The 19,176-nt window shown below is 38.4% G+C and overlaps 1 protein-coding gene across 1 annotated transcript in view; it reads right to left on the bottom strand.

Moving 5' to 3' along the window:
* LOC126412538 (putative Ras-related protein Rab-33) overlaps positions 1-18,942 on the bottom strand; it is a 119,758-nt gene extending 100,816 nt beyond the window's left edge. Inside the window, exon 1 of the mRNA XM_050082182.1 lies at positions 18,544-18,942. Coding sequence (XP_049938139.1) covers positions 18,544-18,780 — 237 coding nt within the window. The 5' untranslated portion in view covers positions 18,781-18,942. The remainder of the gene's footprint in view (positions 1-18,543) is intronic.
* Positions 18,943-19,176: the final 234 nt, after the last annotated feature.

The raw sequence follows: 19,176 nt of genomic DNA, 5'->3' as shown, positions 1-19,176 counted from the left end.
TGACTTACCACGTAATCGAAATTTAGTGGATTTCTTTTAGTATCCGTGTGAATGACTTCACACTTTTCTTTATTCAGGGTCAATTGCCACTTTTCACACCATACAGATATCTTATCAAAATTCAAATACACTTTGTGATCAAAAGTATCTGGACACCCCCCAAAACATACAATTTTCATATTAGGTGCATTGTGCTGCCAACTACTGCCACGTACTCCAATTAACAATATCAGTAGTCATTAGACATCATGAGAGAGCAGAATGGGGTGCTCCGCGTAACTCACAGACTTCGAACGTGGTCCGGTGATAGGGTGTCACTTGTGTCATATGTCTGTAAGTGAGATTTCCGCACTCCTAAACATCCCTAGATTCACTGTTTCCGATGTGATAGTGAAGTGGAAACGTGAAGGGTCATGTACAGCACAAAAGCGTACGGGCCGACCGCGTCTGTTGACTGACAAGACTGCCGGCCAGGGTGGCTGAGCGGTTCTAGGCGCTACAGTCTGGAACCGTGCGACAGCTACGGTCGCAGGTTTGAATCCTGCCTTGGGCATAAATGTGTGTGATGTCCTTAGGTTAGTTAGGTTTAAGTAGTTCTAAGTTCTAGGGGACTGATGACCTCAGCAGCTAAGTCCCATAGTGCTCAGAGCCATTTGAACCATTTTGAACTGACAAGACCACTGACAGTTGAAGAGGGTCATAATGTTTAATAGGCAGACATCTATCCAGACCATCACATAGGAATTCCAAAATGCATCAGGATTCACTGCAAGTACTACGACAGTAAAGTGGGAGGTGAGAAACTTGGATTTCGTGGTCAAGCAGCTGTTCATAAGCCACACATCATGCCAGTAAATGCCAAATGACGGCTTGCTTGGTGTAAGGAGCATAAACATTGGATGATTGAACAGCAGAAAAATGTAGTGTGGAGTGACGAATCATGGTGCACAATTGGGCAATCCAATGGCAGGGTGTGGGTATGGCGAATGCCCAGTGAACATCATCTTCCAGTGTGTGTAGTGCCAAAACAGTGAAATTCGGAGGTGTTATGGTGTGGTCATGTTTTTCATGGAGGGTACTTGCACCCCTTGTTGTTTTGCATTGCACTATCACAGCACAGACCTACACTGATGTTTTAAGCACCTTCGTGCTTCCCACTGTCAAAGAGCAATTTGGGGAATACAATTGCATCTTTCAACATGATCGAGCGCCTGTTCATAATGCAAAGTCTGTGGTGGAGTGGTTACACAACAATAACATTTCTGTAAGGGACTGGCCCGCACAGAGTCCTGACCAGAAACCTACAGAACACCTCTGGGATGTTTTGGAATGGCAACTTTATGCCAGGCCTCACCAACCAACATCGATTACTCTTCTCAGTGCAGCACTCAGTGAAGAATGGGCTGCCATTCCCCAAGAGACCTTCCTGCACCTGATTGAACATATGTCTGCGAGAGTGGAAGCCGTCATCAAGGCTAAGGGTGCCTCCAAATACGGCAATTTATTATGTTCTCTTCTGAGAGCGATACCCAGTTCTAGATTTCACTATTTCTCATTATCAGAAACTTACTTGTCCAAGAATTATAATGATAGCAAATCTGTCAGTTTAATACAAGAAAAACGTAAGTCACATGCACAAATATATCAACAGGCAAACTTATTTAACCCTGAGCTGCCATGGCAGGTGGTCAGCCATGACCTTGTTGAAGGAATCATCCCAGCATTTGCCTGAAGTGATTCAGGAAAACCAAGAAAAATGAAAACAGAATGGCCTGACAGTGCTGAGCCTCCACCATCCTCTAAAATCTGTGGCCAGTTTCTGAACAAATGTGTTATCTCAGCCAGACATATGTAACATACAGTTCTCCTATGTTATCACTTCTTGGAGCAAGTTAGCTTAATAACATAAAAATAAGTACACATCGTTCCTTTTGTCTATTCACTGCGCACAACCCCACACACTTAAAATGAGTTCCATAACTTACCAGCATGCCTCTTGAATTGCTTCAATGTCTTTCTTTAATCTGACCTGGTTAGGATCCCAAACACTCGAGCAGCAGAATGGGTTGCAGCAGTGTTCTATGCATGGTCTCCTGAAATTCTCCCAATAAATCAACGTAGACTATTCACCTTCCCTACTACGAAACTGCACTCATTTCATTTCATGTCACTAACAGCCTCACCACAATGGTAACACCAGTTCCCATCAGATCACCGAAGTTAAGCACTGTGGAGCTTCGCTAGCACTTGGATAGATGACTGTCTCGGCCTGCTGAGTGCTGTTGGCAAATGGGGTGCAGTCAGCCCTTGTGAGGCCAACTGAGGAGCTAGTCGATTGACAAGTAGTGGCTCCAGCCTTGAAAACTGATAAACAAGAGTAGTGTGCTGACCACATCCTCCTCCACACCCGCATCTAGTGATGCCCATTAGCAGAGTATGACATGGAGTTTGGTCGATACCATTGGGCCTTTGGAGGCCTGTTCGGACAGGAGTGATTTTCATTTCATATCACACTGCAACATTATGCCTGGATATTCAACCAATGTAACTATGTCTAGCACCACATCACAAATGCTGTATTCAAATACTACTGATTGTTTTTCTTACTCATCTGCACTAACCTTCATATGTCTACATTTAGAGCAAGCTGAAAGCTGCTGTTCATCACACCAAATAGAAATTCTGTCTAAGGCATACTGCATCATCCTACACTCGCTCAACGATGTCTCTCACACACTACAATGTCATTAGAAAACAGTCAAAAATGAAAAATACTCAATTTATTGGGAAAAACAACAATTTGTTACATACATGAAGTACTGCTCACTTCTTTAGGACTACATAATTATCTATGTTTAAACATTTGTTGTATCTGGCCATGTGCTTCAGAATTCTCATGTTATACTGTGTAATGACTGAAAAAAAATGTGAGAAAACAGCGTGAAGTGTTCAACAATGGGTGAATAAATGTGCACAATGAAACTCGTCCTGGATGCCCATCAATCATCACAGAAGGTATTAAGATGGCAGTGAACAACAGAATCTTACAACAAAGGTGATTAACTCTCAATGAAATCCACATTATATTTCCAGAAATGTCTCTCTCTTTGCTTGGTGTAACTGTATTGCAAAGTGCCACTTACAACAAAACTTGTGCATTGTGTGTTCAGTGGTAACTGAGTGGCCAACACAAAACTCAGAGAATAGACTCAGTATTGATATTATTGACACAAGATCACACAAATGGAGATCCTTTTTCGATTGGACTGCAACTGGTGAAGAGACCAGGTTATCTCACATCACCCTAGACAGCAAGTGCCAGTTATATGAGTTTCATCAAATCTTATTACCCAAACAACTCAGAAAATTAAAAAAGACTCTCTCATCACAAAAGACAACTGACTTTTGGAATCATAAACATGTTCTTTTCATGCATTCCATGCTGAAAAGCACTATGATCAGTGTAAATTGTTTTTTTTAAGACTGTAAGAAAACTACGGTAAGCCATCCAAAACAGGAGGCAAGGTATGTTTTCTGGAGGAATTGTGTTTCTTCATGATAATGCCTGTCCTCATTCTACTGTTACAACTCAGGAATTTCTTGATCAGTTTGGATGGGAAATTTTTGGTCATCCACCCTATAGTCCAGACCTCACTCCTAGCAAATTCCAATTTTTTCCCAAGCTGAAAGAGTTTCTGGGTGGTAAAAGTTTTAGAAGTAATGGTGAGTTGGAGAACGCAACCATCAACTGGCTTAATGAACTGGTGGCATGAGCTAAGTGATTCTGAAGCTCGTGACAAGGTATGACAAATCTTTTAAATGCAGAAGGTGATTATGTAGAGAAGTGAAGAAAGCTTAACATGTGTAAGAGAACAGTTTTTTTCCAACAAATATTTAGTTTTTCTCGTTCTGTATAAGTAAATGGTCTTTATTTTCTCCATGACCCTCGCAATCAGAGAAAAAACGTGATCCTACCACACTTCCCTGAGTCACTAATGACAATAACCTTGTCTCTATGAACATTCACCATTCAGAACAACATGGTGGGATCTATTACTTAAGAAGTCTTCAATTCACAGTCATATCTGATAACCTGTTTCATAGGCTTGGACCAGAGTTAGCAGTATGTAGTGGGGCACTGTGTCATATGCTTTTCAGAAATCTAGGAATACTGAATATGTCTGTTGCCTTACAGCCATGGTTCACACGATGTAATGTGAGAAAAGGAGCAAGCTAAGTTTTGCATGAGTTATGCTTTTTAAATCCATACTGATTTGTGGACAGAAACTTTTCTGTTTTAAGGAAATGTATTTGAACAAACAATATGCTCAAGAATTCTGTGGTAAATAAACATTAATGATAATAGTCTGTAATTTAACAGGTCCATCCTTACAATTAGGCCTATATCCTTTTCATGTAACATAATCACCTGTGCATTTTCCCAATCACTTGGGACTTTGCATTTGGAAGGATATTTGCAATAAATGCAAGCTAAGTAAGGAGCCAGTGTCAAAGAATACTCTTTGTAAAACCAAACTGGAATGCAAACCAGACCTGATGCTTATTTGTTTTCAACATCAGAGATGACTATTTCTATGTTGACCGCATGGGAGTCCAGGCAACAGTCAAACTATGGTATGTTTGTATGAGCATCCTGCATAAATGATGTTTTAAATGTGAATTTTAAAACTTCAGCTTCCTTTTGTTGTCTTTTGGTGTCACACCAGACTGGTCCACAAGTGACTGGATAAAAGCCTTTAACCTACTTAGAGTTGTTATGTAGGGCCAGAATATTCTCAGGCCGTCAAAAAGATATTTTACCAACACACGATGGTGGAAGTTGTTGTAAACGTTGGGCATCAATCTTCTTATAGACACATGAATTTGCCTGTAGATGTTCCTGCATTCTTCTTTGAACTGAGAGTGCAACACTCTCTACATCCTCAGCACTTTCTGAGTTTTATAATTAAACCACAGTGGGTCTTTTGTGTTCTTAATACATTTATTTGGCATGTACTCATCCAGAGCATGAACTACACAATCAGTTTAAACTTTGCCCTTTTTCCTCTATGTTCACCATACTGGAACTAAATTATGTCTGTTCACTAAGTACGATGCTAACAACTGCTTATCTGCTCATTTCAGCATAAAACTCTCCTATATTTACATTGGTACTGCCCATATCTTCCCTTCTGCCCGCCTGAAAAACCGATTAAGCATCCACTGATGACGAATAAGATGTTTAACTCAGAAAAATGATGAGATATTGGTATTATGCAGTAGCAGTCACCTTTCTTTATTAATACCACCTGCTCTGAGTTCTGTGTATGCAATATCTATGAGGTATGTTTTTACTGCCTGTTTAAATAAATGTGTTTCAGTTATTTCTTACATCTCGGGAAAGTTATTACACAATTTTAATTCCCAACACAAAATGCTGTTTAGAACCCGCAAATCTAACAAAAGACAACACTTTTAAAGAAAATAAATTGTGAGAAAAATCAAACTCAGAACTAAATGCTGCTTTGTTTGTTTGTTTTTCTCCTTGGAGGTCCAAACTGGCACTTGTCACAAAACTTAAATAGAGCTATTTTCAACTTTTTTCTGTTCACAAAATTTGTATTTTTCAGTGACAGCCTTCAGTTTTTACTTTTTGTCCCATAACTGTGACCATTATTCTACAGTCATATGGTGATACTGGTTTGTTGTAGTCCAGGAAAACTGTAACATCAAGCATTTTCTAATGGTTTATCATTACTCAGTGACCTCAAAGTTGACAAACATAAAATCTACCAGTACCGTCCATTCATGACTCCTTCAGTACAGACAAATTAATAATTAGTACATGACAGAGAAATAGATTGAGAACAGAAGTCAATTTACTACACTTGAGAATCCTGATATATCACATACATTCGTCTATGAACCATGCATGCATGCATGAATCATGTTTGTTACATGAAACTGATAAGCTCTATCTCAACACTTCATGTTATGCAGATCAGCAATGAAAAACATACTTACCCTTTAGGTAATCACAGAACTTCTGTTTTTCTTCAACTATTATAAGAATATAAGCTGTGCAGTAGGTATCATTTTATAACTTTAAATCATGCTATTGTGTTGGACACAAACAAAACATATTTTTTACTTCTTCCCCCACAAATTTCTGAGACTCCTTCCTGAAGGACCTATGCAATATGATTTATGTAAAGAATTAAAGCTCTTAGAAATCACTCAAAAATAAAAATATACTTCAAACTAAGCATAGAATGTATGCCATTACACCATATATAAAACACAGTACCACAGTAGCTTCTGCTTCCTTTGCTAGATATAGATTTTATCTTTTATTTAGATATTTCATTCATTTGCTTGTCCACGGAGCATGTTAATGACAGTATTAGACATATCAAGAAAAGCATTTCAAAAATATAACTGCATATAAAAACAAATATAATTAAAGATAGTTAGTTTCACATTCCATGGAACATTTGCACAATAAGTTGTAACAATGTAGATTGAGTAATTTTACATTCACTTTTAAGTATGGCTACATGTTACACATTTACACAGTTTCTTTTTTAATTTCTTTTTCAAAACTGTCTAAGATGCAGTAGAGAGATGAATAAAGATAGACAGATGTACATAAATATGATAAAGCACATGCTACAAGGCTGTGGCAATGAAGTTGTTTCAAAGAAACTATCTGGCGTTTGCCCCAGTGATCAGGTAAAAACCGGAAAAAAATAAATAAAACAATCAAGAGGTTGTACAGGGATCTCAATCCTACTCATTTACAGGTCTACGGGATTTTTCTGATGAATATTACACAAAAAGGGTCATGGAAAGCATCCAATTCAACCTGCTCACTTTGCCCCATCACGTAAGGGTGTTGTGTGACATGGTGTTTTTTTAGTTGGTTTGTGTTTGTAGATGTCATGTTGTAGTAATGTTGTAGTATTTGGTGGTGCACTCTTGTGGTGGATGCCATGGTCTGAAGTTGTTTGTTACATGTGGCATTCGGTCATTTGGTTCTCAGTAACCATTGGGTGAAGGTATTGTTGGAAGAGTTTGCTTTGCCGCTATCGAGTTACTCTGATTTACTGTTACGGTCGTTTATACATTCCTGTTTCTGTTAGGCTTGATTAGTGACATGTTTTTATGGATTAAAATGTAATAGTGTTCTTTTGTATTTTGTTAGTGATGGGTACAATGGAGAAATTCAACAGTTATTCATTGCGTGTTGTGATGGTTGATGACGACTATTATGTTCTTGCAGCAGTTTGATTTGATTGCTGACTATGTGAAGCATCAGGTTTGTAAAGAGAGTATGAAGTTGACTAGACTCCCAACCTCTTATTCCTGGGACTTATACAAGCGGAGGTGTCGACACGATGACCTTTGGTGCTACATCTGGCATGGTGTGTGGTTCTAGAGATAAAGGTTGACCATCAGGAGACTTTTACTTGCGCAAGAGTTTTGTTATCAGTCCTCTTCACATTTCTGAGCATGAGAGATAGGAGTGAGAGCGTAGAGTGTGTTAAATTGGTTTTCTTTTAGTTGGGAGTGTGTAGTATGTTAAGTATAGGGGGAAGTGGAGGGAGGGGGGACAATCCATATGGTTTGCTTGACCATTTTTAAATATTTTAATTTTTTTATGTGATTGCCCTATATTTGAGAAGTTCAAAACAGTGTTTTTAAAATAATTTACCTTGCACCTTTACTGGATGGCGGCCATTTTTATTTGTAGGTGTGTGACAATTTTTCAGTCTGGAGACATTAGCGAAAATTACAATATCTCTACACTGGGTTAAGTTACAGCATTGCAATTGATATGATTGTTTCTAGAAAAACGTCCTCTACAATATTGTCTATTACTCAAAATACTCTAAATTCAAAAATAAAGTGACCTCCAAGGTTCGGTATCCAAATTTTTAAAATCCACTTTTTAGGCCCAGAAATAACCAAAGAGCGATTTATGAGAGTCTATTTTTTTCCTATAGTTAGATATCATACATTACTAGACTCATATAGAGCAAGAACACATACAAATGTTTCCTTAATTTTTTATGAATTTTTGAAATTTGAAAATTTTCACTTTTTTGTGAAGTTTGGGGTTAGTTATCTCAGGTGGGACTGAATATAAAAATATGAGTTTTGCACAGTTTGTACACCTATACGATAGAAACGCACAATAAAAATTTCAACATTGATATCTGACTGTGAACAAAGATATGAATTTTTAAAAATGAGGAAATATTTAAATGGTTTACTGTTTCATTGTAATTAAATTTAATTGTGACATATATTTAGTTAACACTATCACCCAATATTTACACTATTGGCCATTAAAATTGCTACACCACAAAGATGACAAGCTACAGAGGCAAAATTTAACCAACAGGTAGAAGATGCTGTGATATGCAAATGATTAGATTTTCAGAGCATTCACACAAGGTTGGTGCCGGTGGCAACACCTACAACGTGCTGCCATGAGGAAAGTTTCCAACCAATTTCTCACAAACAAACAGCAGTTGACCAGCATTGCCTGGTGAAACATTGTTGCGATGCCTTGTGTAAGGAGGAGAAATGCATACTATCACATTTCCGACTTTGATAAAGGTTGGATTGTAGCCTATCGCGATTGCGGTTTATTGTATCGTGACATGGCTGCTTGCGTTGGTCAAGATCCAATGACTGCTAGCAGAATATCGAATCGGTTGGTTCAGGCAGGTAATACAGAACGCCATGCTGGATCCCAACGGCCTCGTATCACTAGCAGTCAAGATGACAGGCATCTTATCCGCATGGCTGTAACGGATCGTGCAGCCACGTCTCGATTGCCGAGTCAACAGATGGGGACGTTTGCAAGACAACAATTATCTGCACAAACAGTTCGACGACATTTGCAGCAGCATGGACTATCAGCTCGGAGACCATTGCTGTGGTTACCCTTGATGCTGCATCACAGACAGGAGCACCTGCAATGGTGTACTCAAAGACAAACCTGGGTGCACGAATGGCAAGACGTCATTTTTTCGGATGAATCCAGGTTCTGTTTACAGCATCATGATGGTCATATCCGTGTTTGGCGATATCGCGGTGAACGCACATTGGAAGCGTGTATTCATCATCGCCATACTGGCGTATCACCCGGCGTGATGGTATGGAGTGCCACTGGTTACACATCTCAGTCACCTCTTGTTTGCACTGACGGTACTTTGAACATTGGACGTTACATTTCAGATGTGTTACGGCCCGTGGTTCTACCCTTCATTCGATCCCTGCAAAACCCTACATTTCGGAAGGATAATGCATGACCGCATGTTGCAGGTCCTGTACAAGCCTTTCTGGATACAGAACATGTTCGACTGCTGCCTTGGCCAGCACATTCTCCAGATCTCTCACCAACTGAAAACGTCTGGTCAATGGTGACCGAGCAACTGGCTCGTCACAATAAGCCAGTCACTATTCTTGATGAACTGTGGTACCATGTTGAAGCTGCATGGGCAGCTGTACCTGTACACACCATCCAAGCTCTGTTTGACTCAATGCCCAGGCGTATCAAGGCCGTCATTACGGCCAGAGGTGGTTGTTCTGGGTATTGATTTCTCAGGATCTATGCACCCAAACTGCTGAAAATGTAATCACATGTCAGTTCTAGTACAATATATTTGTCCAATGAATACCCGTTTATCATCTGCATTTCTTCTTGGTGCAGCAATTTTAATGGCCAGTAGTGTATTTTGTTTATTTGTTTTCAATAATGCAATATTAAACAATAGGAGCTTTCGCTTTTGATCTATGGTAATAAAAATGCCCATTTACTCATAGAATGAAGGCTTTCACGGCAGGTGTTGTTATCACTTAACATTTCCGGGCTGAGATGCCGTGGTCCATACATAAGACTCTCCCCTGACGTTTTGCCTTCCGCACTCAAAGGTGAAACGTTAGGGAAGAGTCTTATGTATGGACCACGGCATCTCAGCCCGGAAATGTTAAGTGATGATGCTTATTTACGTTTAGGTTTACTGTCAATAAAGAAGTACATTATTGCTGGTTGTGCCATTGTTGTAGTCAGTCTGTTCTGAACCTCTGTTACAGTAGTAGATGTACATACTTCATTGAGAGCGTAGAATGTGTTATGTGCATTGTTCTGTGTGTAATTTGTAATTAACTTTGAGAGATTAACTGGAATGCAATAACATGGATGAACAGTGCTCTGTTGGACAGACAGCAAGTGAAGTGTGTCCCAAAACAATGTACGGTTCAGTTTCAAAAAACTTGAAAAATGTCAATGACTTTGATGAAGTTAGGCAAACTTTGTTTAAATTTTGAGTAAGTTCTTCTGTAACATCAGTGTGTGAGTATCGTGAGAAGAAATATATTCTGAAGTACAACCACATTTTTGGAAGAAAGTGCTGTGATCCACTTAAAGTTGATAAAAAGCCTATTACTAAATGTTTGATGGAAATAAAACTTGAACGTGAACTTTTCTCCTTGTTATGTGGGAGTGAAACAGCTTCCCAAGTGAAACATAATGTGATTCCTGGAAATCCCCTGTAACCAAATTGTTACTCAGAAATATTTGTTGTGAATCCAGAACCAGAATAATGTAACCTTGTTAATGACAAAATTTCAGACAAAATTAGAAAAGACTTGGAATCATGGTTTAGTAATACAGATACTAACATTATTTCTAAAGAAGAAGAAAACCTATCACCAGCATCATCTGACACAATATTTTAGCGTAACAGAGAAATTAAAAATTAAATGTTCAGTGACATCTAAAGAGGAAAAAGTTAAAATTTTAAGTTTTTTCCCTGATTCATGGTCAAGAGAAGAAATAGTTCATGAATTCAACATTTCTCATCATTTGGTTAAACTAACCCGAAAATTAGTGAAAGAGCAAGGCATTCTTCCAGTTTTAGGAAAGAAGAATGGAGTAGGTATTAGTGAACAAACAATTAAAAAGATCCAGCAGTTTTTTGAAGACGATGAAAACAGTAGAATGTGCCTAGGTTGCAAAGATAGCAAAATAGTTGTTATAAGTGGAGCTAAAGTAACAAAGCAGAACTGACTAGTGCTGTCAAATTTAAATGAAATTTGTGTAGCTTTCAAAAATTCTCACCCTGAATGCAAAACTGGAAGGTCAAAATTTTGTGACCTCCACCCTAAGAGATGTATTTTGGCTGGATCCTCAGGGACATACTCCGTTATGTGTTTGTTTATATCATCAAAATGTCAAAACTGATGATTGCGAGTGCAAAACTCAGTGATCTTAAATAGAAAGAGTTACTAGATTTAATGGTCTGTGACACTGTGTAATAAATGCCCTGGTATGGAAACCATTATTGAATTGTTTCACGAATATGATGGGGAAATGCCAAACACTATTACCTTCAAACAATGGGCCACAATTGACAGGGCAGAAATGATAACAGTGGTTAAATCTCACGAAGAGTACTTGGAATATTTAATTGATAACTTACAAAAACTCAAAAGTCACCACTATGTTTCTAAAATCAAAAATAAGTTTTTGAAGGACAAAAGAAGCACAACTTGATGAAACTGGAAGCATAGTGCTAGCTGATTTTGCAGAAAATTTTACATTTGTGATTCAGGATGCAATACAAGGGTACCACTGGGTCAATGACCAGGCAACAGTGCATCCATTTATTCTCCACTTTAAAAATGAGAAAGATGAAGTTTGCAGTTCTTCAATTTGCATTCTGAGTGACTACTTGATGCACAACACTCTGGCTGTACGTGTGTTTCAAAAGTATGTAATAAATTACATAAAAGAAAATTTTCCCAGGGTTGAGAAGCTGATATACTTTTCAGATGGAAGTGTTAGTCAGTATAAGAACAAACTGAATTTTTCCAATCTGTGCAACCACAAAGTATACTTTGGGTTGGAGGCTGAATGTCACTGTTTTGCATCTTGCCATGGTAAAAATGCATGTGATGGAGTAGGAGGTACAACAAAACGTGAAGTAAAGCCACCTACAAAGACCAACCACAGACCAAATTCTCACAGTACAGGGCATGTATGTCTTTAACAAGGATAATATTAAAGGCATTACCTATTTTCTGATCAAGAAAGAAGAAGTGGTTCTGTATATGAAAACATCACTTCGTACCAGATTTGAAAACTAGGAAATACGGAAGAGCCCGATCCTGCCTGTCTGCTTTGACCCATGACGTCACAGATATGGCGGAAACGACCATAAACCACAATTCTAATATGGCGCATATAAAGTCGTTACGTACACATTATGAGGACGAAAATACATCGAAAAACAAACAAACACATACATTCCACAAAAAGCCTAATGACACTAACGGGACAAGCGCGGGGAATAGGGGTTTTTTGGGTGGGGGCAAACTAAATATACATAAATTTCGACACCCACCACCATACAAAACCACGCAAAACGACGAAAAAAAACCAACATCACAATATCATCTGGAATCGGACACTTCCCTTGACCTATATAGCTCAACAGCAGCTCCCGATCTCATAAATCAGGATCGAACACTTCCCTTGATCTGTTATCCTTACGACATCTCCACATACAGCCGTCCCTGGTCCGAGATGCCGGAACTGTAAGTAAGCCTCATATCTTCACGACATACTGAACACTTCATGACTTCATCCAAAAATCCGAATAGTTGAAGAAATTTTATTAGAGACAATGCACTGTCCCCCATCATAGCCGACAACCAAAAACTGTTGACACTGTCAGTCATATCGATACTTACCAAAAACATAAAAAAAACAATTTACCAAAATTCACACACGACGCCACACTCGCAAACTAAACCAAAAACATCACCTAACACACCACCAGAGAGCACCGCCAATCACATCAAAACGACACCTACAAACACGCCACTCTCACAAACTAAGTTCCGCGCCGTCGTGACGTCACACACCACAACAGCCTTACGTCATGGTCAAAGCCGACGGGTGGGATCGGACGCTTTGGTCGACCCGAAAATGGTATAGCAATAAAAGGAACAAGGCATTTCCACAAATTCCTTGGCATTGTAGAAAACTTACTTCAATGCTATGTAACATCAGAAACTGAAATTTATGAGGACCATTGTGTCTGTGCAATTAGGCCTACATCACTGACTTTAACGTTGAATAACATAGTGGCATGTATGTATGATGGACAGTGGTGGCTTGCAGAGGTTGAAAGAATAAGTTTGGAAAACAATGATGTTTTTGTGCATTTTTACCACCCTGCTGGCCCAAGAACATCATTCAAGAAATCTACTTGTGACAAAGTTTGGATACCAATGAAAAATGTTTTAAGGAAACTTTCAGTGCTTGAACTTAGAGCAGCAACTGCAAGGTCTTATTCTATATCACAGAAGCTGTCTGAAGAAATAAGTGTTCTTAACATTCACCACCAGGTTTAGAAACTGTCACATCTCGAAGGATGTTAATTGAATATATTTATTTTAAGTATGTCAAAATAATATAAATGTTAATTTCAGTGATGTTTCCACTTTTTTTTAATATAATTCAGCACCAATAATAACTGATTATATCCCGCCAATATCACACATGAATAGGCAACAGTCGTAAGATCATTTGTAGAGTAATGTGAATTATTTCCTCATATTCAAATATCCATATCTTTGTTCACAGTCAGATAACAGTGTTGAAATTTTTACAGTACGTTGCTATCATGTAAGTGCAAAAATTGTGCAAAAATCATATTTTTATATTCAGTTGCAGATGAGATAACTAACCCCGAACATTACAAAAAATGAAAATTTTCGAATTTCAAACATTCATAAAAAATTAAGGAAACATTTGCAAGTGTTCTTGCTCTATATGAGGCTAGTAGTGTATGATACATAACTATAGGGGGGAAAAAAAAGACTCTCATAAATCACTCCTTGATTGTTATTTTTGGACCTAAAAAGTGGATTTTTGAAAATTTTGATACCAAACTTTGGATGTAATTTTGACTGGTTATTTTTGAATTTAGGGTATTTTGCGTAATAGACAATGTTGTAGAGGACACTTTTTATTTAGGGTATTTTGCGTAACAGACATGTTGTAGAGGACACTTTTCTAAAAACAATCATGTCAAATGCAATGCTGTAACTTAACTCAGTGCAGAGATATTGATATTTTTGCTAATGTCTCTAAACTGAAACATTGTTGCGCGCTTACAAACAAAAATGGCCGCCATTCAGCAATGGTGAAGGGTAATTTTTTTTAAAAAAAACTGTTCTGAACTTATCAATTATAGGGTAATCACATATAAAAAAATTAAAACACTTAAAAATGGTCAAGCAACCAACTTAATTTTTATTGGACCACTTCATTTGGATTGGCCCAGGGTGGGGTGGGTTGGTAGCAAAAAGAGTCTGAATTAGGGAGAATGGCAGGAGTGGTTCTCAGGTTGGTTTGTGGGTGTGGGAGGACTGCTTTTTTTTTTTTTTTTTTTTTTAAGGGTGGGGTGGGGTGGGGGGGGTAGTAGGTGTGAGGGCAGCATTCAGATTGTGTTTTTCTTTTAGGTGTTCCATAGTCAGACTAAGAGGGAACTTGGGGCTTTGATTGAAGAATATATTGAGGAGCATAGTACCGTCATGTCTGAAGCATTTTCATCTTATACAGAGTTGAAGAAAAGGGGATTTGAGCATTTGGTAGTATATCATAGTACTGGATTTAAGAACTATAACACAGAGCCTTGTACTAACACAATAGAGAGATTTTAGGACGCTATTAAATCTGTGAAAGGGAGGGGGAAGAGAGTCTCTTCCAATTTGCAATCTCATGTAGACAATCTACACCTACATCATACTCTGCAAGGCAACATATAGTCTGTGGCGGAGGGTACTTTCGGTACCACTATCTGATACCTCCAACCCTGTTTCACTCACAAATAGTGCATGGGAAGAATGATTGTCAGTAAGCCTCTGTACTGCCTCTAATTTTTCGAATTTTCTCCTCGTGGTCAATATGTGAGAAGTATGTGGGGGGGAGGGGGAGGGGGGAGTAATAAGTGGTCTGACTCCGCCTGAAAAGTGCTGTCCCGAAATTTTGATAGTAAATCTCTCTATAATGCACAACGCCCCTCCTGTAACATCTGCCAGTGGAGTTTGTTTAGCATTTCCGTAAAGTTCTATCACTACCTAAACAATCCCGTGACAAAATGCACTGTTCTTCGTTGGATCTTCTCTATCAGTCCTACCAGATACGGATCCCAGATAGATGAACAATACTCAAGAATCAGGCGAACAAGTGCCTTATAAGCCACTTCTTTTGTGGATGAGTTACATTTTCTTAAGATTCTTCTGATGAATCTGAGTCTGTTTCCGCTTTTTTCGCGCTATCTGTTTTGTATGGTCACTCCACCTAAGGTTGGTCTGGATAGTTACACCCAGATATTTTACAGCAGATGCTGCCTCCAGCTGTTTGTCATCAATAGTGTAACTGTACAGAAGTGGATTTATTTTCCTATGTATGTGCAATATGTTACATTTACTTACGTTCAGGGTCAACTGCCAGAGTCTGCACCATTCATCAATTCCGGGAAGGTCATTCTGCAAATTCTTACTATCTCCTGATGTTGCTACTTTGGTATAAACAACTGCATCAACTGTGAATAGCCTTAAAGAGCATTCGATACTTTCCACTAGATCATTTACATATATTGTAAACAGCAATGGTCCTATCATACTTCCCTGTGGTACTCTGGATATTACTTTTACATTTGTCAATTTAGTTCCGTTACGAGCGATGTGTTGAGTTCTATCTGCAAGAAAGTCTTGAATCCAATCACAGGTTTGCTCCAATACTCCGCAAGCTCGTATTTTTTTTTCATTAAATGGCAATGCGGGATGGTGTCAGATTTTTTATTCTTTTTTTCAGGGTGAAGGATGTGGAGGGGGAGGGTTTGGGAGTCTGAGTTTTTTTGGAGGATTATGTTCTGTTGTTGGTTTCGCACGCACGCCTGTGTGTGTGTGTGTGTGTGTGTGTGTGTGTGTGTGGAGAGGGAAGGGGGGGGGGGGGGGGCAACCCACTAGAAGCTAGGTGTATTTGTTAGTGGGTTTAGCTGGTAAGTAATTTGCATAGTGTTTTATTTGGCTGTTAGTGCACTACTGATTGTTTGTTTGTTTTGGAGTACAGTTTTTTGTTTCTATTTTAACCAGTGAATTTGGGGGTTTTCGATTTGAGTGTGTGGTTTTCATATCGGTGTCTACATTTGAGCTACGTATTTCGTTTCTGTTAAATTTCCAATATGGGTATTTCTGATAAGTGTTCAGCTTTTAGGAATCATTGGCTTTGTTTGAGCTACACAGATCACGTCAAATTTACGATACTTGTATGTATGACACGTGTTGAGGTTCTAGGTATCGATGGCTTTGTTTGAGTTATATAGGTCACATGAAATTTGGAGTTGCGTGTATTGATCGTTCAGTACTGAGGGCTTCTTGTGAGCTATTTAGGTGTAGTGAAATGTACAATTCCTATGGTTTTCGTATTTGTAGTGTTATGTCATATTTTGTGAATTTTTGGTGTTTGATTTTGTGGATATCAGTTTTTGGATGGTGATGTTTTTCATACTTTCATATTTTTAGCTTGTCCCTGGCGTAAACCCCCCCTACTTCTTGCAGTTGTCCTGTTAGTTCATTGTGTTCTTGGAGTGGCACACTGTCATAACATTTTTATTTTTGGTCATACATCTATGTAGCAATGTTATGATCACCATATTGGATATGCTGGAAGAAGGGGGTGTCTACCATGTTGATGACCTCATGAGTCAAAGCAGATGTGTAGAACTGGACACTTGCATAAAGATCACAAAAAATTTGTAACTTACTGTTACAAGTAATGTCAATACAATTTATTTATTTATCATCCTGTGTGATTACTTATTGTATGGATGTTAATGACATCAAAGGCTTCAACTAACCACAAAAAAGGCACAAACACAAGGTATACAAATATTTTAAATACACAAACCATTTCTTATGTTACGTTACATGTTCATATAGGCCTAGTTTACGTCGCAATTCCACTGACCAGTGACTCGTAATCAAAAAGAGTTGGATGACTTAACAATTATATGTATGTATAAAAATACAGAACCCATTTTGATCCCACAGCCACTATGAATCAAGAAACAAAGGATTTAGCTAATGAAAATTATCTGCCAGTGAGCACTGATTTAAATCAATGGAGGAAGTTAAAAATTTGCACCAGTTTGGGATTCAAACCTGGTTCTCCTACTTACTAAGCAGACCGGGCACATGCAAAGCAACATACACCACATATATATAATTAAGATGAGGACGACCAATGATCACTTCATTGCAGATGCACATTACGAATGAACTCTTACGGGAATCGGCAAAATGCCATGACTGATGTGGGGCTGACAAGAGGCATGCTAGCTTAGTCTTTGCAGTTGTGATGTGTCAGGATGGTTCGGTGGTCAGCCCATCTGCCTAGTAAGCTGGAGTCCCGAGTTCGGATCTTAGTCCAGCACAAATTTTCAAGTTTCCCCATTGATTTAACACAATGTCCAATGGCACCTAATGTCAGTAATTCCTTCGTGCCTTGACTTAATAATTCCCAAATCCTTTTACAGAATATCTAATAGTGCTACAACTCTTAATTAATAACAGGTGTTTGCAGCTTTCCTGAAAGTACTGCATTCATTTCTGTCTTTGATCAATTGTGAGAGCCTCTGCATAATTGTCTTTAATTACTTAGAAGGCTACATTCTTTTTTCTCCTACTGAGATGTAAACACTAGCGTGTACTGCATTGTTGTTAGGGTAATGCCCAACGTTTTTCTCTACATTTAGATTATCTTTTTGGAGTTGTAAGCGTAACCAAAGTTTTCAACAAGCCAGTATAGTAAATTCCACTGCAACTTTATTATGACTAGTTTAATTTTTTGTAACTTTAAGATAAACAGGGTATCCTGTAAATTCGTTCCCGTAAGGTTATGTAATAACTAGACCCTTGTTATGGAATGTACATGTGCCAACAACAGGTTAATTGCTCTAACACGGGATCTGCTAGATATGGAAGCCTATGTTCAGAGTAACTTTACACAGCATGCTGTTGAGATTACATTGTGCTCAGGGAACTTTTTCAACACCATAGGATTTTTGTGTTTGATACATAGAACATAAGCTCAACCTTAATTTTTATATTGATTTTTGTGATCTTTCGGTTAATGTGGAAACTAATACTCTTAGTTTCTTTTAATTGTATAATTAGTTTATTGTTGGATGAACATGATTTAAACTAATGAAAATTATTGAAAAATATAACTTGGAACAAGTTTTCAATAATGAGATGTTATCGAGTATTTGGTTCTTGTTAGCAATGCGAGTGTTCTGTATCTCCGAATTACCTATTTCACTTAATTCGTATACCATAATATCCAAGGATCTTGAAACGAACGACACGCCTTATGAAAGCAATGCTGCAACAAAATGTATATAATAAATAGTGCTTGTCGAACTACACATCGTATTAAAAAAGAACACTTACTTTAATCTCCTCTCCGTTGACGTCCACTGTCCTTTCTCTAAAATCAACGCCTATTGTCGCCTCCGACTTGCACAGAAATTTCCCTTCGCAGAATCTATACGTTAAGCATGTTTTACCGACGTTTGTGTCTCCAACTACGATAATTTTAAATGTTCTTTTCTGCGCGCCATGCCCAGTTCTAGATTTCACTATTTCTTTCGAAGTAATGTCTCTAATAGCTGTATCAGTCTCAGCCATAACGCAAAACTAGCACAATTCACTTGTATCCCAGTAGGTTTCGATACGTCTTCGGTTATCACATTCCGTGTTGCGTATTTGTTATGCCACACATACACTTCATCAACACGGCAAACAACATATCAGCTGATCCCACAACAAAGTGACAAAAATAAAGTGGCAATCAAAGATGTAGGTACACAGATACTACAACATACACATAAAGGCTTTGCAAATATTTTCGCGGGCACCTTGCTAGAGATTACCACAGTCTAACCACAGTCTAACATAACAGTCGCGTCACTTCGCCTCGATTTTGTTGCCTTCAGCGCAAGCAGCGCTCCAAGCGCCCGGTAGGTTGAACTGTGAGTTCGGCGCGATCGTGAAAGCGAATAGTGATTGTGTATTTTGATTTAT

Source organism: Schistocerca serialis, chromosome 7 (genome assembly GCF_023864345.2).
Source record: "Schistocerca serialis cubense isolate TAMUIC-IGC-003099 chromosome 7, iqSchSeri2.2, whole genome shotgun sequence".
Taxonomy (NCBI): domain Eukaryota; kingdom Metazoa; phylum Arthropoda; class Insecta; order Orthoptera; family Acrididae; genus Schistocerca; species Schistocerca serialis.
Note: the sequence above shows the minus strand (reverse complement) of the source record. Positions and strands in the feature narration are given on the sequence as shown.